Here is a 25,437-nt window from a genome sequence, read left to right on the forward strand (position 1 = left end):
TAAATTAGAATGTCCAATTATTTAATTTTACAGAGCATATGAACATTACATTTTAATGTCAGCTTTCCGTCCATACTGGCCTCTGCACTACGACTTTCGGGTTTCACTTTTTAACAGACCAGTTTCAATCTATGATTTCATTTTAATTTTTTCTTAACAGAAGTTTGGTTTCAGATGTAAATTTCAAGTCTAAAATACTTTTTAACAGAAGTTTGTTTTTAAAAGTTACCACATCATAGTTCTGTTTTTTTTTTTTTACTCTGAAACACAAGATTAGTTTCAAGAGCATTACACAATCCAGCTATAAGAGAGACACAGAATGGGTTTCTTATAATAAAAAATAAAAATTCTGAGCTATGTACACCACTGTATCAGGTAGAGAAACGGTCCGTGTACGGCCCGAGATTGGGAAATAAAATCCACAATATACCATTTGTACTTTGACAGGAGGTGTAAGCCTTCGCTCTTATCTGTGGAAGTCAAATTATTTCTACAACTCTATTGTCACATTGTCCGGACTGATCTCATAGTGGAACAAATGCAAATAAGCCTCTCCTCTTCAGGAGAATAGACTCCTGGGTAATGTCACTGTGTTTCAGTAACCAAAATTGTGAATTATTTTGTAATGCCGGTGTGCATTGTTTGTTTCCCATTCTGTGGATCCACAACAGGCCAGCAGCCCACTGTAAACTACTTGAAAGTATGAAAAGTGACTTGACACCTTTTCTGTGTTAACATATCATATTTTCTTAAGAAGGCTTTCATTTGTACCATAGTTGCCCTCTTTTAAGAAAAAGCAGCTATACTGATTGAGGGATTCAGGTGCACTGCACAGCAATGCTTCGTTGTCCCTTCAGTAGCTAATCTGATAGCTACACTACCCCTGAGTTTTAGCAACATCTATCTTTTATATCTATCAACAGCATTCCACTGTCCACGTTCCACTGTATACCAGTGGTGTATTGCCATGTGAAATATAAAACGCTTTACCGTTTGTCAGCTTGTTCTATATAGTCTATTCCAAAGTTTACTATCTGCATTGAAGGCAACACACAAAATATTGCCTTGTCTAAGGGCAAGAGGGTTAAGAGGATGTTTTGGCAACGTTCAAACCATGAGAAGAAAATATGTGGAAGTGCATATAGTATAGAAACTTCATAAATTACACACAATAAGGAAAATCTCTCAACAACAACATCAGAAGCTTTAACGTCATGCCTCAAGAGGTTCCTCAAAAGTAGGCTTGGAAACGTAGGACCAAGTCCAAACCTGAAATGAAATGGTTGCAGTGCCAAGGGTAGACCATCATGGTTGGATGAAGGTGCTCAATAAAAGCTAGTAGAGTATCTGGAGAAGCTCAAATTAAACATTTGTATGTTTCCCATCAGTTTTGTAGTCCTAAGAGATCTCATCATTACTCAGTCACATATCATAGTCCTTATCTATAAAATAACACAGTGATACCCAAGATTTGAAGAAAGCAAGAGCAGACCCTTGGTTGATTTTTTTTTGGTATTCTATTATTATTATTATTATGTCTTTATTAGCAGCTATTGGCCTGTGTACTTTGTCAGGCTAACCGACGTTTCGGGGGTATCACTACTACTGGCGGTTTGTTCTTTGGCCTCCACATAAGCACCTGTGCGTCGTTGGCGTTGGGTTTTACAAGAGCGCTTGGAGGTATGGGTTCGTTTTTGATGAGCACTTGCGGCTGCTCCTGGCCGAAAGGTTCTTTTAGTTTGGCCCGTTGCCCCAACGGCAAGGTCGGCTTGACCTCGATCTCCAGTTTCATCCTCCATTTGATGGTGTGCAGAATAATGAGGTCACCGCAAGCCAAGTTGATAGCCACCAGCCAAGTGGTGAAACTTTGGTCCCTCCAGATGCCCGTCAACATAGGCACATTGGAATCACTAACAGGCACTGCCCATGTCACACTTGGGTAGAAATTGTCATTCATGCTGACGGTAAACTTGGTGTCCCGCTTGGTGGGGCCGGTAACAGTGCAGGTCTCAGTAGTATTGCCATACCAGGGGTAGTTTACGCCATCCGAGTCACTAATAGCTGGGATTGTACCATTGTCAAGATCTGGCAGCTCCCAACTGGACCTGAAAATGAGAACAAATTAACTACATGTGATAAGACATGGGTTACATTGTTGTAAATGTTGTTGTTGTTGTTTTAATGTATCTATACTAATAAAACAGGAGAAGGCAGTTGGTTCAAAGACAGGTTTAGGATTCCAGAATCAAACTCAACATTCTAAACAAGTTTTCTATTTGTTCTTGTGTTCTCTCATTCAAGTTAAGTTTCCTTTCCCGATATAAAAAACAAATAGTCAAAATTCATTACACGGACATGAAAGTAGTTTGCGTTATTTGTCCCTTGACTGCCCAGCCCGCCAGGGATGGATTAATAAGGGAGCATTTGGTGAGAGAGTTAGCAGGCAATGTCCAGGTCCACTACGGTCTATGTGCTTATACATGCCGTCATGTTGGCAATCAGGTAGTTTTATACTTAGTTGGCTTTAACCGATCGTGTCTATGGGCCCAGAAAGGTAGAATAAACAGGACCAAATTGTGACTGATATCTTTCAGTCGTCGATCAGCCACAAGATCTGGATGGATGAAGACCACTTCTCACCATGTGTGAGGTCACTACCCGACTGCACCAATTGTGCCGCACAGGATCAGGCATTTGTGCTGAACAGACAGATCTAGATGATTTGGTCAATTGTATGCCAAAGATCCGCCTATGTATGGGGACTTAAAACAAGCTGCAAAAGACAACTCCAAGGCTTCTAAATCTAGGAAACAGAACTCATCAATTGCTGGAAGTGGAAACATTTTATGGGAAGGGAAGAGAAGACATAATTTATCTCGCGGATAGGGGTGCAGTAACATGCTCACAACTAGTTTAATTATGGAACAGCACCAGAGAATGAAGTATTAAATGTCAAGCCAGGAACTGTGGATTTGTAAATCTCTCCTTACTTGCCCCTGTTAGCCAACAATACATATAGTTCAACTGGCTTAATAGCATGGATACATTCCAAGGAACAGATCCATAAATCCGAATTGCAGACTAATTATGATCCTAAAGGTTACAGTGTTGGTAGCTGGGTTTGAAATGTAAGTATTATAAATGGCGTGGTACAGGATTTTGGATAGAGAATGGACCAAATTTAGTTTTTACTCTGAAACCAGAAGGTCCTTTACCAGGATCACCATTGTCCATCTGACCAACTCACTCTATTTAACAGAACCCTACCTCATTTAAATAACCATAAATAAAATACTGCAATAAGCACGGATGTGTTATCGCTCACAGCAAAACACACAATTCAAATATTCTAGTGCAATTTACAAGCCGTGTTATTAGATAAACCTCGAGAACCTTCTCCCATTATATACACTTACTAATGAGAACCCTCTCCCATTACATTAATATACACTTACTAATGAGAACCCTCTCCCATTACATTAATATGCACTTACTACTGAAATCTTCTCCCATTACATTAATATGCACTTACTAATGGGAACCCTTTCCCATTACATTAATATACACTTACTAATGAGAACCCTCTCCCATTACATTAATATACACTTACTAAAGAGAACCCTCTCCCAGTACATTAATATGCACTTACTACTGAGAACCCTCTCCCATTATATTAATATGCACTTACTACTGAGAACACTCTCCCATTATATTAATATGCACTGACTACTGAGAACCCTCTCCCATTACATTAATATGCACCTACTAATGAGAACCCTCTCCCATTACATTAATATGCACTTACTACTGAGAACCCTCCCCCATTACATTAATATGCACTTACTACTGAAACCTTCTCCCATTACATTAATATGCACTTACTACTGAGAACCCTCTCCCATTACATTAATATGCACTTACTACTGAGAACCCTCTCCCATTACATTAATATGAACTTACTACTGAGAACCCTCTCCCATTACATTAATATACACTTACTAATGAGAACCCTCTCCCATTACATTAATATGCACTTACTACTGAAATCTTCTCCCATTACATTAATATGCACTTACTACTGAGAACCCTCTCCCATTACATTAATATGCACTTACTACTGAGAACCCTCTCCCATTACATTAATATGCACTTACTACTGAGAACTCTCTCCCATTACATTAATATGCACTTACTACTGAGAACCCTCTCCCATTACATTAATATGCACTTACTACCGAGAACTCTCTCCCATTACATTAATATGCACTTACTACTGAGAACTCTCTCCCATTACATTAATATGCACTTACTACCGAGAACCCTCTCCCATTAGATTAATATTCACTTACTACTGAGAACCCTCTCCCATTACATTAATATGCACTTACTACTGAGAACCCTCTCCCATTATATTAATATGCACTTACTACTGAGAACCCTCTCCCATTACATTAATATGCACTTACTAATGAGAACCCTCTCCCATTACATTAATATGCACTTACTACTGAGAACCCTCTCCCATTACATTAATATGCACTTACTACTGAGAACCCTCTCCCATTACATTAATATGCACTTACTACTGAGAACCCTCTTCCATTATATTAATATGCACTTACTAATGGGAACCCTCTCCCATTACATTAATATGCACTTACTAATGAGAACCCTCTCCCATTACATTAATATGCACTTACTACTGAAATCTTCTCCCATTACATTAATATGCACTTACTACTGAGAACCCTCTCCCATTACATTAATATGCACTTACTACTGAGAACCCTCTCCCATTACATTAATATGCACTTACTACTGAGAACTCTCTCCAATTACATTAATATACACTTACTACTGAGAACTCTCTCCCATTACATTAATATGCACTTACTACTGAGAACTCTCTCCCATTACATTAATATGCACTTACTACCGAGAACCCTCTCCCATTAGATTAATATGCACTTACTACTGAGGACCCTCTCCCATTACATTAATATGCACTTACTACTGAGAACCCTCTCCCATTATATTAATATACACTTACTAAAGAGAACCCTCTCCCACTACATTAATTTGCACTTACTACTGAGAACCCTCTCCCATTATATTAATATGCACTTACTAATGAGAACCCTCTTCCATTACATTAATATGCACTTACTAATGAGAACCCTCTCCCATTATATTAATATGCACATATGTCTCTTAACAAGAACACATGTAATAATTTTTTTCTGATTCTTACAGGAAAGCAAACATAAATATAAGAGCAATCATCTCAAGTTCTCTCAAGGTATGGAAGCTTTTACCTATATATTTTTCAATGTTATTTCTAGCTCTTTTGTGTAAGGTAACATGAATTTTATGTTATGTGGTTCTTCAATCAAAGTGAGCGTCCTCAGTCTCTGCGCCACTGATCATACTTTTTCCTGGAATGCTAGCACAGAGGACACAGTAGCCGTGTTAAGCGTGCACACTCTCATGTTTCATGTAGCGTGACCTACCCTCCCTTCCTGGCAGATGCATCGGCTTCATAAGAGCATTATCACAATTGTGCTTTTCCTCACTGAGAACATCCTGCTGTATCAAAGAGAGAGTTTATGCAGAGAAGGGGAATCCTATTTATTGTCTCTTGTTTTTCTTGCTAGCAGCGATCTTCCTGTGCTCTGCTATTTCCTCTTGTAGGAAGAAGGAACCGAGGAGCATTACAACAGGAGCATTGAGTGGGGGTTTTAACAGCTGCAATATACAGAGGCGCTCATCAATGTATTGCATGAATGGAATCAATATGAGCAGTGATTACGCAACCCGGTAGCAGGATAATAACAAGGACATACTGTGTCATCCCAGTTTATCTTTCTGTAGCCTACAGGCTAACAGGTACCAAAAGACGGATAAAGATGAACGAACCCACCGATGTATAGAGCAGTGGTTCTCGGACACGACTACAGATCAGAGCAGGGGGCCTATTTATCACAATTCGCATTTTTGCTCCTTTAAGTAACATCTGTTACCGCATGGGTGACTTAACGGGGCAATTTACCATTAAAGTCATGTCGGGACAGCGCATTCGATAGGGGGCTGTCCCGGTGATGACTCTGTTCTAATGGCTTCTGACCCGGAGCCTCTACTGCGCAGGCGCGACACAGGGTCGCACGTGCGCAAGGGACAATTCCGTTAATTAACGCAAGGGAGAGCAGGAGGGTTGCCGGAGAGGGATCCGAAAATCCCTCTCCCCATAGGATTGAACGACTAACGCCCTCTGAAGAGCTAAGCTTTTCAGGGCTTGATAAATTTAACCAGCCCACAGTCTGGCTACAGCCGTTTCCGCATGGTTTAAGGCTTGATAAATAGGCCCCCAGGTGAGATAACACGTGGTGTTGTTGCCCAAAAGGATAATGGACATAACTACCGTCAATCAAAGGTATTTTCAAGCTAAAATTATTTTCGTATTACCTGCTTTTGTCCTATTGATAAATAGACCAGTCATTCACCTGAGGGAATATAGGTGCAGGTGAAGCTATCTAGCAAAATCCATTCACTTCCGGATTATCCATTTCCATTCACTTCAGGTGGTTTTGTTACAGCTACCTCTCAGTAGCTGTAACAAAACATCTTCTCCATGAGAGACGCACGTATGGAATTATCAGCCCTGCATCACTAACCCGTCCCAGAATGAAGTCCCAGGTAGGGGCTGGTTCGCAAATTTTATCCTGGGGGGCAGGACTTGGCTCAACAGCCTATTAGGAACATTTTAAAGGAAAAAAAATGTAGGCCCAGTGACCCAGCCCAAGGGAGCTCACTATGGGACCAATCTGAGGGGCAAATGCCCCCTCTGCCCACCCCCAGGCCCCTGTTGACTATTCATACTGGGACTTACTAAATATTTATATGTGCCTTCACAATGCTGTTACACAGAGATTACAATACATAGATTGAAATTTGATCTTAAAGATATACTTTACTTCCATACTCGCATAAAAATGTGTAAGTAGTTTCGAAGTTACACCTGTCCTTAATCACCTCTTGGGCTACATTTATTAAACTGCGGGTGGAGGTGTCACCTATAGCAACCAATCAGATTCTAGCTGTCATTTTATAGAATGTACTAAACAAATGATAACTAGAATCTGATTGGTTGCTATAAGAAACAGCTCCGCAGTTTAGTAAATATACCCCCTTGTCTAGCTCAGTATCGGTAGCAAAAAAAAAAAAAATTCCATCACGTTTCTTCACTGTTACTGAACCAGATAACCCCTGACACAGACAAAACACAGGCGCTGCCAGAAAGACAACTCACAACTCACACAGGTCATCTTGTCTGTGCGCTAAAAAAATAATAAAACAGCAGACATAAACAATTATTCTCATTATCTTTAAGTCCTGGCAGGGAATGTGGGAGCACTGAAATCTGACATTTTAACTGCAGGAAAGGAATTATTTCCGATGGAATTTCCACCAGGAAATGACTTATCCAGGTAACTGGCGTCCAGGCTTCATACATTATAACCGGATACCACCAGAATATCACTCATTAGGTCACCAGCTCCGGTCAGTGCAGATTACAAGAGGACACCGGGGAAAGTCTACATACAACGGTGACACTCCCAGTCACGGGAGCAACATTGGTCGTATTTTAATTGTTCTATTATTATAGACCAGTGTTCTCTTGTACCATCAGGGAGCTAAACTAAACATTCTATGGAAATGGTACAGGACACAGAAGGTCAGATGGCTCTGGTCACCAGAGCTTACAATCTAATGGAACAAAATTGAAAAGCAGCGGCTTGTTTTCTACAGTGAGACACACACACACATACGCACACTGTGGTGAACTGTCAAGTGACAAGCATTGCTGTGTCTATCAGCCACCCAGCTAGTTTATCCGGAAGAACAGAAATAAGAGTGATAAGGGGCAGATAGTGGAATTGGTGGGGGCAGCAGGGTATAGGAGTAATGTTGAGAGCTGCGCACAAAGAGATAAGATGCTGTGAAGAGAAGCAGTAAACGTTATCTACTGGCCTGGGAGAACTAAGTCTCTGGCAAAGTACAAATACACAGGCAGCATTCACAAATATATATGAGAACATTTGAGGAGTTTGTCAGAACCTACAACAGGAAGGGATCTGCAATAATACTGGCTCCAGGATTGCAGGGGGGGGGGGGGGAGCCATATTGGGCCTGAAAGGGAAAGTGGAGTGGAACTGACTCTAGTAATGTAGTTGTTAGGTAGTTTTACTGTATGTTATTAATACTGCAAGACATTTAGCAATAACACTTGGCTTAAAAAAAAATCCAAACAGGAAAAGTGGAGGTGATGCGCATAGCAACCAATCAGATTCTAGCTATCATGTTCTAGAATGCACAAGATAAATGATATCTGGAATCTGATTGGTTGCTATGGGCAACACCTCTACTTTTCCTTTTCGAAGGTTTGATGAATCTACCCCCATGTGTATTAACTTAAAGTAAAGTAAAGTAACTTAGTAATTGCCCGGTATTAAGCTGTTATTCAAAAACTAACATAAGAATCTGAGGGATAAATTTATCAATCTGCTGGTTTGAAAAAGTGGAGATGTTGCCTATAGCAACCAATCAGATTCTAGCTGTCACTTTGTAGAATGTACTGAATAAATGATAACTAGAATCTGATTGGTTGCTTTAGGCAACATCTCCACTTTTTCAAACCCGCAGCTTGATAATTTTGCCCCTGCGTCTTGTCCTTGCTGCCTAGTGTGCATTATAATGATATAAGTCACCTTGGAAAACTATGACCTGTATAAAAATAATCATCTTGCCGCTTTCTTCCTTCATATGGTGACAGAACACATCTAACATCCTCACCATTGAAATGGACAGAAAGGGTCACGTTATCCAGTATCCAGTAACACAAGGAGAAATGAAGGAGTTGTGGATCATAATGACTACACAAAGGTAGAAGCTGAATGTTTTAAAATGTCTAAGACGGTAAATAAAGCAACTAATTCCTAGAAAAGTGTGGTTAAAGTCAATGAAAGAGATAATGATAACAAGATCCTTGAAGCAGCTATCAGTGTGATGGCAAGAGCCTTGAGGATTTAATTCCACTGCGTATTCCTAAGTCGCCTGTTTCAAGATCCATTTCAAATATCGATCTTTCATAATCATTTGATTGTGTTTCATAGCCGGAACTGTACCGTTTAGAGCTATGAAAATGATATGAGCGTTGGAATCTTCAATGTGACCCAAGCTTATGCAACTAGTGACTATTCAGCCGCGGGGGAACTACAAGCCTCAGCGTGCCCTGCTAGCCAGAGCCGGAGAGCCCCGAGTCACTTTTCTCTGATGGGACCTATACCCTATAATTCAGTATATAACTAGTATTCCCAATGCTTTTATTTTCAGAAGTCTCTATTCATTTGTCAGCTTGCCATGTGGGCAAAACGGCACAGACAGATTGGCAGAGAGATTTGAAACCATGTGCATTATTGTGTCAAGAATTAACGTTCTTTGAGTTGTCACATTACATCCTGTCTGTGGAACATAGGCTGGTACAAACAGGAAGCACAAGTCACTTCCTGGCGGGGAGGGGGCATATTAAGTGGGGGTTTTGCCCATAGCAACGGCTCAGGTCTTAGCTATTATTTATCTAGTATATAATATAAAAAGGATAGCTGGAATCTGTTTGGTTGCTTTGGGCAACGCCTCCACTTTTCATTTTTAGACGTTTTAGTAACTCTACCCTTAATTTTCATCAATTTAATTTAGTATACGCTAGTAATTTTTGGTACAAGAGCTTGTACTTCTTAAAGGCAAACTATCACCATTTTTATGTGATTCTCATCTTGCAGAATAGCAGACATTGCATTTGATATTATTTGGCCATTGTTGCTAAATATTATTAAAAATAATAATAATAATAATAATAATAATAATAAATGAATGAATAAAACTTTATATTTCCAGGCAGCAATACCTGGAAAACTGACAGTTTTCAGGGCTGCCACCACCATAATCTAGGAAAAGGAATCACATATAAATTATGATAGTTCCCACGTAAATATATAAGTAATTATGTGAAGCGATGGGCAATAGATCTCCACCATCACGTTGGTTGCAGCAGACACTTACATGCCCAGGTCTCCATAATAATTATAGAACTCCATATGGTTACAGGCCTGGATCCAGCCCACCCTCCAGGACTCCTTCCCAGAGATTGGAGGCACTAGCACTTGGGCGGTAGCTCGAAAATGGGGTGTCCTGTAGCGGAGAACTACGCTGGACGACTCGTCGATGCTGGTGGGAGTGGGGTCAATGGAGGCTTTGATGTCCAGGACAGAAATGGACTCTCTGAAGACCTTGGGTTTGCAGCTTAGGCTGTGGATGCACCCCATAGTATTTAACACCAGAGCAATCTCAAGCAGGCTCAGACAGTCCTGGTGAAGGCGACGCATGGAGACTTGGATGTTATTCCTGCCCTCCAGGTCACAGCTGGGTGAGACCTCGTCCCGATGGCTGTAGTTTATATGATAGATTTCTCTTGCTATATCCATAGAGATGGGATCACGAGCATTTCAGAGCTGCAAACTACGTGCCAGTTCCAGGCTCCGCCTCCTGGGTACCTGGAAAGAACTATATTTTATTAGATGAGACTATGCGACATTATCCATGGCCTATTAAACAGCACCTATCCCTTTGGAACATTCATATTAAGAAACATATGTTTCACACTTATGCAGCCTGTGGCTTCACGGCTGGTGTGACCGACCCAATCAGACCTCCTCGACACTGCCAGACGCCCACCACCCCTGTTCTTACCAGGTGTGGACAGGGTAGGGCAGCATCTATTATGCGTGGGAGTGTTGCGCTGGGCTATGTCATCATTGGCAAGCGCCACACCCCCAGCCCACTACAAACATGGAGGAGCAGCAGCCGGCAGCTTCACTCTTTCAGTGTTTTAGCCCCCCTCCCCCTACACCTTAGCGCCCTAGGCTACTGCCAGTCCTGTATGGCTTTAACCAGGCCTAGCCAACCTGTAGGCCTCCAGGGGGTATATTTACTAAAAAGTGGAGATGTTGCCTATAGCAACCAATCAGATTCTAGGTATTATTTTGTAGAACGTACTAAATAAATGATAACAAAAATCTGATTGGTTGCTATAGGCAACCTCTACACCTTTTCAAACCCGCAGTTTAGTAATTATACTCCCAGCTGTTGAGAAACTCCAAGTCCCAGCATGCTTTGTCAGCTATTGGCTGGCTATCTATTGGCAAAGCATGCTGGGGCTTGTAGTTCCACAACACCTGGAGAGCCACAGGTTAGCCAGGCCTGGCTTGGACTATAACTCCTAGCAATCTCTGCCAGTCAGCAGCTTTTACCCCTACTAAAACTGTTAAACTGATCCATCACTTACACATAGCCATTTTGTAGGCTGAACATAATCTTAAAATTGCTGACGGGTGGCACCCATGATAGCTGATTGTTAACAACAAAACTATCACTTTGTTTCTCTTCCCAAAACTACAGTGCCATGTTTCTTTTTATACTGCCAGAATGGCTGCTGAATCTCTCCTCTCATTCTGATTTGCATAAAACATCATTACTGACAGGAAACCAGTAAGGGAGAGAATGCGGTGAGACAGATAAAGAAAAACTAGATTAAAGAGCAAGCTTTCTATAGATACATAGTTTTCAGCAACCAAGTACCTAGGAATTTGTGGTGACAAGTACATTATAAAATATGTAAAAAGTATTAGTGACAGATCAGAAGGAATCAGATCTCACACACAACACAGGATCACACGGAATTTTAAATGTGAGAATTAAATAAAACAACAACTATCCTTTCTATAAATAATTTAATCTAATGTGTCCCAGATTCTTCATATGCAATAGATAATAAGTAGATATTAAAACATTGCCTTATCTTTTAGTTTAAGCAGCATCGGGAATCAATTGCAATATACCAATTAATAATATGACAGCAATCGTTACATATCAGTTCTGAAAATTGTAATTATTGACTGTTACTTGCCTGTCCCATAAATTATACTTTGTTTTTTCTTTTACCCAAATCCCCGACCACACGCACTGAGATCAATCTATAAATTATTTGTCCGAGCACCAGTTATATTTTAGATATGGGATACCCAAGTGTCTGGTGCAATATATAGCCTCACGGTTGCAATGCTTCCGTTCCCGTACTGAAGCCGCAATTTCTTGCTAATTCTGGGTACAGGCCTGATATATCTTTCAGGGGTTCAGCCACAAACCCTTTCACAGCTCCTAAATGTTCTCCCTGACGAACAAAACAGTTAAATATTGACATCTATATATTTTTTTTATCCCTTTTGGCACTTCTATCATGGGTGAAACACACTAAGCTTAGGCTATCTAAACAGTTTAGCTGACAATACAGTGTTCACTTGGAATCAGCATTTCATTGTGATGGAATTGCTGTAGCATAATGCAGCAACTGCTTTCAGAGCTATGGAGAATACTGACACTGTTATATTTTTTCCCAACCAATAAATTGAATATATCTGCAATGGTGTGCCAAGCAGATGAGAGAGGGGGGTGGGGGGTTGAAAGTTACAGGGGATGGAACACCTTATAATTACTAGCAAGGGAAGTTTGTGATTTTATAAACCCCTGATAATACTACTCTCTCTTGGCTGCAGATTTCGTTGCATAAAGAGGGGATTTGTAATTAATTCCCACCGTTCATGAGCAATGAAAGGCAGATAGAGGGCAAGCAAAGACTGAACGGGGAGGGTTTCCCATTGACCCAAGAGCCATAAATAAAATAGAGATTATTAAGTACCTGTGTATATGTTGGCATGCAGCAAGCGCAGAGTCTCTATTCCTCTGGGTCCTGGCGTCTCTTTGGATAGCAGGGGTTCTGTCTGAGCTCCAAATTTTTTTTTTGGAAGGGGGTTACCTCCTGCTAGCACTCTCTCTGCAGCCCCTGGTTCCCCTGTTGCAGTCAGCAGCCACGTCCGTTGCAGCCTCTGTGACAGCACTGAGGATTAACAGCGCATAATAATCAGGGGTCCCCATGTCTGCCAATAAGGGATGAGTGAGGGTCCCCCAGTCATGACAGTGCCAAGGGTCTCCCCTGCAAGTATTATGTGTGGTGCACACACAAGTGTCCTTGTCACTGCATTTTATTGTGACATTGTCACTAGTCTTCCCCCTCCTTAAAAAAAAAAAAGACACCCCACCCTCAAAGGCTGCTACCAAAGGAAACTTTTGCAAGGAGGACTCTTGTGATGACAGCTATATCTTCTGTAACTCTCCTCTCCGCCTCCCCCTAGGGAGGGACTCTCTGCAGTATAGATTACTCACCCATCAGCCAGCTCTCGTCTGCACAGCCTGGGGTGCTGTGGTGGGAGAGGATGGTGCAGCCAGTGTCGCCCCTTCTCCAGCGTCTTCCCGCTGCTGCTGCTGCAGTCTGATGGGCAGGGGAGCAGGTTAAACTTTGGTGACAGACAGTCCTCCTGCCCTGCCCCACTCATGACCTTTCCCTGCAGGGATCCCCACTCTGCCTCAGTCCTGTGCCTCTGCTGCAACCCATTTGCAGCCCCCTCTCCTGGTTTGCTAATTGTCTGTAAAGCTGCAGGTCTTGGACGCTAAGCTGGCTGATACACGACATTTCCTTTGCTGGGCTGGGGGCGTACTGGGTAGTGTAGTTTTACATGTGTCTGTTCTTTTGTAGCTGGTTCATGTGCCAACTTTCTCCCATCAACAGGTTTTAATTGTTTTTTTTATGATTGTGTTGTTTATCTACAAAGCTGCCAAATATTTCACACTGCTGGGCAGGCAGTTCTACAAATCATGTATTACTGGGAACCTAGATTGTAAACTCCTGTGGTCTCTTTCTATGGTCACTGGGCCATCTGCATTTTTCTTCCTTTAAAATGTTCCTAATAGGCTGCTGAGCCGCGTCTTGCCCTCCGGGGTAAAATTTGCCAGATCCACATTGATACAATCTAACACTGACACACAGATCCACACTGACGCAGACTAATATTGACTGACACACAGATCCCCACTGACACACAAATCCCCACTGACGCTGACTAATATTGACTGACACACAGATCCCCACTGACACAGACTAACACTGACACATAGATCCCCACTGACACATAGATCCCCACTGACACAGACTAACACTGACACACAGATCCCCACTGACACAGACTAACACTAACACACAGATCCCCACTGACACACAGATCCCCACTGACACACAGATCCCCACTGACACAGACTAACACTGACACACAGATCCCCACTGACACATAGATCCCCACTGACACAGACTAACACTGACACACAGATCCCCACTGACACAGACTAACACTGACACACAGATCCCCACTGACACATAGATCCCCACTGACACAGACTAACACTAACACACAGATCCCCACTGACACACAGATCCCCACTGACACACAGATCCCCACTGACACATAGATCCCCACTGACACAGACTAACACTGACACACAGATCCCCACTGACACAGACTAACACTAACACACAGATCCCCACTGACACACAGATCCCCACTGACACAGACTAACACTGACACACAGATCCCCACTGACACATAGATCCCCACTAACACAGACTAACACTGACACACAGATCCCCACTGGCACACAGATCCCCACTGACACACAGATGCCAACTGACACAGAGATCCACATTGACACACAGATCCCGACTGACATACAGATCCCCACTGACACACAGATCCCCACTGGCACACAGATCCCCACTGACACACAGATTCCCTACTGACACACAGATCCCCACTGACACACAGATTCCCTACTGACACAGACTAACATTGACACAGATATGAAATATTTAGATAGATAGACATATTACCAGCATAGAATGTATATTTTGTATATACTTTATCATCCCCTTGCTATATATTTTCTTGGTTGGCACACAATGCCACGATGATTACTGGGCTCATATCTCTATTCCCTTTCTACCTTCTCATATCACACAAACTTTGTTCCCCATAAAAGTAAAACTAAAAATCAGAGTTAAAAAAACAAAGTAAATTATTTTTAGCAGCATCTGCAAGTGGAGAGGCACCAAATTTTGTTCTCGCCCCAGACGCCATCATTCCTTGCTATAACTGATTATTTCATAATATATAAAACAAATATACGTCCTATCCAACAGGTTTCAAAATACAGTCATTCAGAAGTTTATATTCAACATGTTTTAAAGGAAAAGTAAATATTTCATATTATTATAAAAGAAATGCAGAGGGTTTTATTATATTCATTGCTGCATTATAAGGCCCATCCCCTTTAACAATTTGTCAGCTACATAAAACTGTATAAAAGGGTTTAGGAAAAATAGGCCACACGTCTGATCTATCCGCGCCACGTCTTAATACTGCAAGCCCCTCCCACTTACTATGGCCACACCCACATGTATGGTTTTTTTGCCAGCAGATAATCATGGCTGTACAGTGTAAAGTTGCAATTGGGACGGGGTCAGGGCAGGGGCAAACGCAGGATTTATAGAGGGGTGTTTCCACACCACGCCGCCAGTGGGCGTGACCAGTATGCATGGGGGCATGGCTATAATTTTAGAGAGTGCTTGGCTGCTCTCCAACTCTTCCTATCCCCATAATATACATGAACAATGCTGCGTGCACTACTGTTAGGTGCACGTAGCTCTTTCTTTTCAAGCAGAGCTGTGTGAAGTGGGGGTAGGGTCCAGACACCTCAATTATACAGTGCCCCAGGCTTGGAGGGGGGTTTCCAGGCACTAGGAAATCCCCCCTCGGTTTGCCTATGCAGGGGTATTAAAATTAAATGGGGAGGACCATAATAACAACACAGTTAATACAATTAATCATGTCTTCATTTTATAGCATATTACAAAATTGTATTTTAACAGCCATGTAGCAAGAAGAGAGAACTCATTACATCATCAGGGGCGAGGTTTAGGTCAGTATGGGGTGGATTGATTGGGGTCTAGGGGGAATGGAGGAGGATGTGGCTTTAAGGTTATGAGGGTGTGGTTTAGGAGTAGGCAATGTTGGTAGTTATGTTTAATGGGTCGCTAGAGGAATCGCTGTGCTATACAGCACAGTGGCATGGTAGTTAGTATTGCTGGCTCACAGCACTGGGGTCGTGGGTTTGATTCTGGCCCAGACTCGGGTCAGAATCAAAAAAATTACTGGTAGGTGAATTGGCTTCTGACAAAATGGGCTGTATTTAGACTATAGGCTCCAATGGGGCAGGAACTGGCGTGAATTATTATCTTGGGCAGCACGGTGGCTTAGTGGTTAGCACTTCTGCCTCACAGAACTGAGGTCATGAGTTCAATTCCCGACCATGGCCTTATCTGTGAGGAGTTTGTATGTTCTCCCCGTGTTTGCGTTGGTTTCCTCCGGGTGCTCCGGTTTCCTCCCACACTCCAAAAAAAACATACTGATAGGTTAATTGGCTGCTAACAAAAATTGACCCTAGTCTCTGTGTGTGTGTGTGTTAGGGAATAGACTGTAAGCCCCAATGGGGCAGGGACTGATGTGAATGAGTTCTCTGTACAGCGCTGCGGAATTAGTGGCGCTATATAAATAAATGGTGATGATGATGATTACATATTATCTGTACAGCGCTGCGTAATAAGGTATGGCTAAATAAATAAATTATTATATATACAGAAGGGGGAAGGTTCACAGTAAAAAAAAAACAGGTTTTCCAAAATTGAACAACTTTATAAAATAGTTTTTCTTAAAAAAAAATAAAATATCTGCAGCCATAAGTCCCAACTCTTAGACCTACGAGTATAAGACAACAAAAAACAACATGCACATTTTCTGAATAGAAGTCAGTTATACGGACTATGTAAATAGCAACTATAAGAGTGCAGTATAAACATAGACACGTTATTGTGTAAGGGCTTGTGCAGAAACTGCTTGACCCCTATGGTCACACAAAGACACCTCTCAGGAACTTTCATCAGTCTGTCAGAAATGATAACAAGGAGTAGATTTATCAAACCGTTCTATAAAAAGAAAAATGAAGGTGTTGCCCATAGCAACCAATCAGAATCTAGCTATCATTTACCTAGTACATGCTAGAAAATGATAGCTAGCATCTGATTGGTTGCTATGGGCAACACCTCCACTTTTCCTTTTTAGAACGGTTTGACAAATCTCGGTCTAAATCTGACATAACTGGCACATCCTAAAATGCTTGTTAAATAATGTGCATATATCCTGACTGGCACTTTCCAGCCGGCCCTGCCTCACAGATTGATATATGTTCCCCACCGTAAAATTGTTATGGGTGACTGATGAAGGTACAGACTTGTTCTGTCAAAGTCATTCTTGAGAAAAGGTATTTGTCACTCAAACAGCATATGTCGTTTTAACAGACCAATAAAACATAATATTATTCAGAGCCTCAGAGCACAGTGACAATAAGTTTGTCTGGATGTATCCTCGCTTGCCGTGGAAGTGACAGGTAGGTACAAGGCAAGACCTCTCCCGATAAACAGAGCTTGGATTTGCCTATAACGGTGTCACACAAAAAAAGACGTCAAGCTTTGACATGTTTTGAAGTGCTGCATACAGTTTTTAGAACAATTCAGCAACTACTATTGCAAGTACTTTATAGAATTCTGTGTTATTTCCCCTGTCACATGAGAAGTTAAATCGTTCCTTATTAGCTGCCCAGATGTTATGTAGATGTTTTGGATCCTAGGTTTTTCATGCAAGATTGAAAAAGCTGTTAAACACTGAACACTTTTCTCTGGCTGTTTTCCTGCTCATTAAAACAGCTTGTGTGACATCAGCCTTCTAGTTCAAATCTAGGAAAATAAAAATCCAGAATATTCTGTAGCAAAGACTGTTACTATTCTGGAAAATTTGAGCACACAAGACCCTTATCTAACAACCCATAGGACGTGATCTGTGATGACAGTGAAGAGGACAGGTTGGCCCAAGGTAAGACTGACTGGTCCATAATTACAAAGAAAAAGTTTGTTTTAAAATGTTTAAAAAACAAGTGAATATCATGTTTCCAACATGGTAAAAATTAAAGGTCTACTTTTCACACAAAGGACAAACTAGGTAGCCATGAAGACGTGATCCAACTATAAAGAATAAAACTGAGTGACTTCTTAGTAGTACCAATCAACGAAGAGCATGGACATGTACCTAACAAATCCAGTCAGTAATCTATTATATTTTGCAATAAAGACATCTGTCTAAATATAGTTGTATATTTTTGTGCATAAATGCTGAATGTGTACAATTGTACAACCTTCAATACAGAATACGGAAATAGATTAATAAAGTTCCCCACCTCTGATCCAACAGAATCAACCTAGGTTATCTACGGACCCACTGTAGGTCTGCTCGTATTACTCACTAGGCAACCTGGGCAAGTGGCTAGAGAGAGCCTAGAACTAGCAGGAGCCCTGAAGCTGGTTCAACAATGTGACCAAATTGTATAAACTATGACATAATAGTCAGGGCCATCTTAACAACATTATGGGCCCCTGGGCAAAGCAGTGCACTGGGGCCCCTATATATATATATATATATATATACACATCACTTTTTTTTTTCAAATCCCCCTTAATTTACCTTTCAGTCGCCTTGTTCTCCGAGTCCGATCCCCTTGTCTTCTTCGTTGCTGTCCTGCGCTCCTCCGTGCTGTGCTCGCAGTGAATACCGGGCGTGATGACGTCATCACGCCCAACATTCACTGCGAGCGCAGCACGGAAGAAGTGACCGCAAAAGGTAAGTTGTTGTTTTTTTTTTCTTTTTACAGGAGTCCTGACACTTACTACAGCCTACGATTTTGGAGAGGGAACGGGTCGGGAAAGGAGTGTTCAGTCGTAATCAATGTACAATAAGGGCGTGCCAAACTCAAGTGCGCGCAGCCACGTCCGAATCAAGCTCTGTGCATCTCAAAGGTACCTGTTTTATTGCCATATCTCCAGCTACAGGGCTAGTCTAAGTCCTGATCAGTAGTGATGACAGTCTTGTATGCATGCTATAACATGTGTTTGCAATCAGGAGCAACTGTGTCCAATCTAGTAACAGTGAAATCTATTGGGCAGCACGGTGGCTCAGTGGTTAGCACTTCTGCCTTACAGAACTGGGGTCATGAGTTCAATTCCCAACCATGGCCTTATCTGTGTGGAGTTTGTATGTTCTCCCCGTGTTTGCGTCGGTTTCCTCCGGGTGCTCCGGTTTCCTCCCACACTCCAAAAACATACTGGTAGGTTAATTGGCTGCTATCAAAATTGACCTTAGTCTCTCTCTCGCTCTGTCTGTGTATGTTAGGGAATTTAGACTGTAAGCTCCATGGGGCAGAAACTGATGTGAATGAGTTCTCTGTACAGCGCTGCGGAATCTGTGGCGCTATATAAATAAATGGTGATGATGATGATCTATGCATTTGCACAATAAAGTGGTGAGAGAGACTGAAGATAGCGATTGAGAGGTGCCCAAACACAAGCTTAGCCCAAGGACACAGATACGTAGCCTATTACCTGAGTGATTGCCAAGCAATACAATGAGAGGTACAGGAGCTGCTCTGAGTTCCAATGACCTTGGGCCATCTATAGCTCTGACTACTTTTTAATTGCTGGTTGTTTGCAATAATGAAATAATATTATATCTTAACCGTCTTGAGTCACCCAAATCTCCTGGAAGCAAATTTTGAAACAGAATAAAATGTTGTTATCTAATGAACATCCAGGGCTTAGTTTGTGCCGGAACACTCCGGAACGCAGCCCTGGGACTTATGTTAGACTCTTTAATGTTTAAAGAAAATGTGTCAGAAGGTTTTGGAGTTTCACTTCTTTTATATCTCAGTTCCACTTCTTTCTTGTCTATAAATTCAGCACTGTGTATACCGCACGCACATTGCGTTACTTGTGATGATGTTTATGATAACACAATGACTTCGTTGTAATAATGTGACATTAGAGAGCCGCAAGCATTGACTAAGACCAGCTTGGAGGGTAGGGTGGAACTGTTAATTTAGACCACTCTCATCCTGAGTAGACTCTCACATCTGGCCCTGATATCTCTATATATTATGTGTTAAGTTCCACACCCTGACCAGAAGCTAGTTCACAACCCTGCAATATTTTCTGTGCAAGTGGAAACGAAACCAACAGCAAGCTTCCTGTCTGAGTTTCGTTCCCCACAGAGGAAGTACAACCCAGGCCATGGAGTATAGAATCTAAAAAACTATTTTATTTTTTTTCCTTTTACAGATATCACATTTGCAGTCACTTAAAAGAATTTATCGTGAATTCTCTTTTATTTGATTTGCATTGGTTAATGGTGATCTAATGCAATTAACAGCAGCAGCCATCATTACTATAATGCACTGTAATCAGTCATTATTTAATCAGGTCCTACAAATGTCAGGCCCAGGGAGGTCACTGGGATTTCTCTTAGCATTACAGCAACCTGCCAGATAGCAGAAATGAATTCATTATAACCACTGACATGATGCAGTTTACAAATACCAGACAGTCGCTAAATGCAACTCGTGACGTCTGTTCTATGTTCCCCAAACCTTTCAACTGATTCAAAAAAACAATATACCTTATTCATAATGAGAGTTCATCCTCCCGTCTAATTTAATTGCTCAGGTAAATCTATATTATTAAATGTAGAACTTCACTACCAATCAGCAATTGACAACCCCGCTCAGAGCTATTTGTCTGAAATGTGTGGGGGGGGGGGGGGCATGGAATCTGGGGTGGTTAGGGGGAATAATATTTTTGCATGGAGTTCTCCGATATAGAAATGTTTTTTTGCTTAATTATGCCTATCACCAGGGCCGTAACTAGGGCTGTGCGACAGGGGCGATCGCCCAGGGCGCAATGCTGAAAGGGGGTGCAATTTAGGAATATTTTAGGTTCATTTGGTTAAAATTGAGTGCTAGGGGGGCGACATTTGTCTTTCTCGCCCCAGGCGCTAGAATTCTAAGTTACGGCTCTGCCTATCACAGAACATCTCAACAAGATTAACAGGAGAGTTCTGGGATTATAGGGAAGAGATGTCAAACAATGGCATCTCTACTTAATAATGACCTCGACAAGCAGACTTATGCTGGTCAAACATGGCCTCTCAGCCCTAACACCGAGTGGCAGAGTCTTTGCCAAATTTGACCAAATTAGACAAGATCTGAATGTTCAGAATATGAGTCAAGTAACTGGACTTGAGGTTGAAGTAACAGGCCGATAACATCCAGCTTGCGTCCGTATTTATCAATATGCCTGATAACTTACCCCGTCATCCTCGATCACATTTTTATCAGGATTTGCTATTGTTTTAGGCATACATGCGCTGCCAATATCTTAACTTTTCTACCACCACCATATAAAACAGTCACCTAGGAGATGTCATATAACAAAAATATAAAACAACACACAAAACAAACAATAATAAAACAAGGACAAATACATAGGACAAGCAAAGGGTTAGAGTCTATTTAAGCCAGACAATTATTCTCCATTAAGCTCTGTTGTGATGTGTAATGTTAGAAAAAAAAACTTTCAATCACTCCAGATATTGCTTGTTGTAATTCTAGTGTAGAAGGCGCTAATAATAAATTCTGTACGTAGGTCTTCCAATCACTCTAATGGAGCGGTTTTCAGCCGCACCGTTTCACTTATGGAATAGTTTCGGAGCTGGGAAACCCTGAGAAATGTTCAGCTGGTGTTTTGTCTGCCGAGTTTGTAAAAGGAAACAATGCAAAAACCAGTATATTAGGATGTGCAAAAATATTTGTACTGACTGTATTTTGTCTTAGGAAGGCCGTATATAGTAAATATACAGTATGCTTCACTAATATATGTCATACTTGCCAACTCTCCCTGAATGTCAGGGAGACTCCCTGAAATAGGGGTGATCTCCCTCACTCCCTGAAGAGTCTGGCATTCTCCCTGATGCTGAGCCAGTACAAGACGCGGTTGGCTTCGCCATCTGTGGCATGATGACACAGTTCAGAAATTGTGTCCTATGTCCATGTATAGATGCCTATGGAGGTGGCCATTTTCATGGAGACCAAGATTTCATGAAAGACTGACAGGTAAGACAACATGACTTCAGTAACGGAGACAGAAATGTAAAAGACACTTCAGTCTCTAGAGATTCATTAGCTGCTTTTCTTTAACGCATAATTGCCTACTCTCCCGAAATGTCCGGAAGACCTCCCAGGCTCCCGGGAGAGCAGGGCAACCTCCCGGTTCTCGCCCCCGCAATAGATAAGTGGTGGGGGCGGGGATTAATGACGCAAATATCACATCATCTTAGCCCTGCTCCCTGCTGTTATTGGCCAAAATTGTGGCCATCGTTTCGGGGTTGAGTCCAAAATGATGCGATTCGTCAAGCCCTGCCCCAGTACGTGTCCCCCCCCGGGATCTCCCTGAAGCCAACGAGGAAAAGTTGGCAAGTATGATATATGTTGCTTGTGATACTCCCATTTCTGTTAGAGGCACTGGTTGAAATATTTAACATTGGTAATGCTAAGCAAATGTCTTACAATTGTTTGTAATAATTTAGCCAGCGGGGCTGCTGTTCTGTTGAGGTTGATGGATACTGTAAATTCAAGTCATAGTAATAAACACAAATAAAAATAAGTAACTGAAAGGGAAACATTTATATATGAATAGGGGTCAGCGGACTGTATGAGTGTAGTATGTAGTTCTATACTAAACATGCCAAAAAAAACACAGGTGTTTATATGGCCTTTATATGCATTTAATATGCCGAATGAGGAAGTGCAGAACTCGGTACACTGGTCAGTGCATTAACGGCTCATAATAAATGCACACTCTTTCCATGCCCCAGGCAGGAATCCATTCATAACGAGCAGACACCGCTAACTTGAATATGAATGTAATAGGCTCTGACATCTTAATGCAAAATGCCTAAATAAAACAAGGTATGTTTGTTTGGTTTTTTTTTATTTTGAAACAAATCCCCTGTCCCCCAGCTAGTAAGATAACAGGGTCCCTGTACAAGAAACTGGAAAATTTTGATGGCAGTCGGAGTGTCGGAAACTGAGATTGCGCTGGTCCAATCAGCTTACTTGACATACTCTGAATCTCACTTACATAGAACGCTGCCTGGCTGGCTCGCCAAGTGCTCACCACGTGCATGCCGTATCTCCACTCCCTGGGGATGCCTCAGGAAAGTAGAAGGGCGTATAGAAATATCACCTGAGGTGCACTGCGCGAAAGTGCAAATGGTACATGAACTTCCAACCTCCTCCCATTTGAGTTGCCCCCCTTTCATTAAAATATTGCTTGGCTTAGCCTAGTTTAGGGCTTTAGCTAATCATGAGAATGAGGGAACATCAGGACTGTCTTTTTGTCATGTGACATTCTTGTGTGTGCGCGAAGCCCTTATTACATTGCTCGGTGTGCGCAAAGAAATGCGATTCTCCACCGAATTGCAATTAAGTCTAGGATGATTCAATAATCAAATTCTGCAAGGTTAAATCTCATTTCTGCACTGCTCCGCAAAAGTAAGTACATCCTAGGTCATACCTCCTAACATTTCAGAATCAGGAATTAGGACTGGGGGCGTGGTTATGTCATGTGGGGGGGTGTCTAGTGCTCATAAAGTGCCACCTTCTCTGCCCTCCAAACACCCGCACACCTGAATGTAGGAGGGTGCATGTCACCTGTTTACTGCTGGCAGAGCAGTGGAGAATGGGAGACTCCTCCCAACATTCCCACCCATGGGACAAAGCTGTCCCGATCGGGAAGACGGGACATAGACCTCAAATCGGGACAGTTGTGGGGTGTGCTAGGTGTGCCCACCCTGAACTTTGCAAGAAAGACCTTCAGTCTGTTCAACTTCTACTCCTCTGCAAGCCAATGGGCTTTGGTGGAGATCCAGTCACACCTGCGTAAGTTGGAGCATACTGTGCAAAGCTGTTTCCTGTAGGTACTGACTATGCCTACAAGTAGGTTGCCACCACAGATGAGTATATCACAAAAGCTGGGAGTCACAAGGGCTAGACCCCATGGTTATTATTATTATTATTATTATCATAGATTTGTAAGGCGCCACAGTGCTCCGCAGCGCCGTACAGTAGGGGAACAGTACATACATAATACTGGACATACATAAAATAGGGACATACAAGGTAGACAAAATAAATGCAGACCTGAAAACAAAGGGTATGGAGGTCCCTGCTCATTAAAGGGCTTACACTCTAAGGGGAAGAGGGCACAGCTGAAACAAGAGGAGCGAGTGTGGCTCAGAGTGGAGATTGGGACAGTTGTGAGGGTGCATTAGTGTGAATAGTGTTATAGGGGATTAGGTCACCTATAAAAAAGAGATGGGTTTTCAAAGAGCATCTAAAAATTTGAAGGCTGTGGGAAAGTCTGATTGAGCGTGGTAGGGAATTCCATAAGTGGGGAGCAGCGCGGGGAGAAGTCTTGTAGGCGGGAGTGAGAGGTGGTTACCAGAGACGAGACAAGGCACAGGTCAGAGGTAGATCTAAGAGAGCGGGAGGGAGAGTATTTTGATATGAGATTTGAGATGTATGAAGGGGTGGTGTTGAGGGCTTTGTAGGTAAGGGTGAGTAATTTAAATTTGATTCTGGAGGACACATGGAGCCAGTATAGGGATTTGCAAAGTGGTGCAGCAGATGTGGAGCAGTGAAAGAGATCAGTCTTGCAGCAACATTTAGGATGGATTGAAGTGTGGATACATGGGTGTCAGGAATGTCAGATAGCAGGAGGTTGCAATAGTCAAGACAGGAGATGATGAGAGAATGGATAAAAGTTTTGGTTGCATGATGAGTAAGAAAAGGGCGTATTCTGGAAATATATTTAAGGTGGAGTCGACAGGACTGGGAGAGAGTCTGGATGTGATAAATAAAGCAGAAGGCGGAGTCAAGTGATTTTACTGGATGGGTCCAGGGGTAATTCATTAAAAAAAAATGGAGTTCCCCTTACAAAAAAATGGTAGTTTATTTATTTTAAGTATCAATTATATTTCGTTTTACAAAATATTTTAAAGCAATGTTCACCCACTTGTATTCCCTTTTTTACATGAATGACATTATTAAGACTTTGCAGAAAAATTCTCTACTAGAACTATTCTCTTTTTAATGCCTCGCATCTTTAATATTTGCAAGGTGTGAAGTGGAAAGAGCTACTTTTTGGACTTCAGCACATAGTAATAATGAAAGCCAAATAATGCATCACAAAGCAACTACAAATCCCAGAATCCTTTGTGTTTGACAAGTATTGCAGTAAGGTTTAAATAGACTAAATCAGCCATGTGAGTCCTCATGTTACTTTCCAAAACGTTCTGTTCCCTATTGGATGGCACAGCTGCCAGTAAGCCTCTGATTGGCAGATGGCATGGGGCTGTCAAGCTCTGCAAGAGTATGGAGTAAACATCG

General features: G+C 41.9%; 1 protein-coding gene across 3 annotated transcripts; it reads right to left on the reverse strand.

Annotated features, from left to right (window-relative positions):
* Positions 1–13,639, reverse strand: FAM78A (family with sequence similarity 78 member A). Of its 3 annotated transcripts, none has more exons than XM_075185246.1 (3): positions 13,333–13,639; positions 10,117–10,607; positions 1–2,105 (listed from the first exon to the last, which is right to left on the reverse strand). In XM_075185246.1, the coding sequence occupies exons 2-3, from the start codon at positions 10,536–10,538 to the stop codon at positions 1,571–1,573; spliced, it is 957 nt and encodes a 318-aa protein (XP_075041347.1). In that variant the 5' UTR covers positions 10,539–10,607; positions 13,333–13,639; the 3' UTR covers positions 1–1,570. The 3 variants fall into 3 exon arrangements, with proteins under 3 accessions (XP_075041347.1, XP_075041346.1, XP_075041345.1); XM_075185245.1 differs by lacking the exon at positions 13,333–13,639 and adding an exon at positions 12,809–13,270 and having other exon boundaries at positions 10,117–10,617; XM_075185244.1 differs by lacking the exon at positions 13,333–13,639 and adding an exon at positions 12,809–13,269.
* Between the last annotated feature and the right edge of the window lie 11,798 nt (positions 13,640–25,437).

Source organism: Mixophyes fleayi, chromosome 9 (genome assembly GCF_038048845.1).
Source record: "Mixophyes fleayi isolate aMixFle1 chromosome 9, aMixFle1.hap1, whole genome shotgun sequence".
Taxonomy (NCBI): Eukaryota; Metazoa; Chordata; class Amphibia; order Anura; family Limnodynastidae; genus Mixophyes; species Mixophyes fleayi.

Coding starts and splice junctions, on each gene's coding strand:
- FAM78A (XM_075185246.1), bottom strand. CDS start 10,538: ATGGATATAGCAAGAGAAATCTATCATATAAACTACAGCCATCGGGAC. Junction 2,106..10,116: donor TATTATGGAGACCTGGGCAT/GTAAGTGTCTGC, acceptor TCTCATTTTCAG/GTCCAGTTGGGAGCTGCCAG.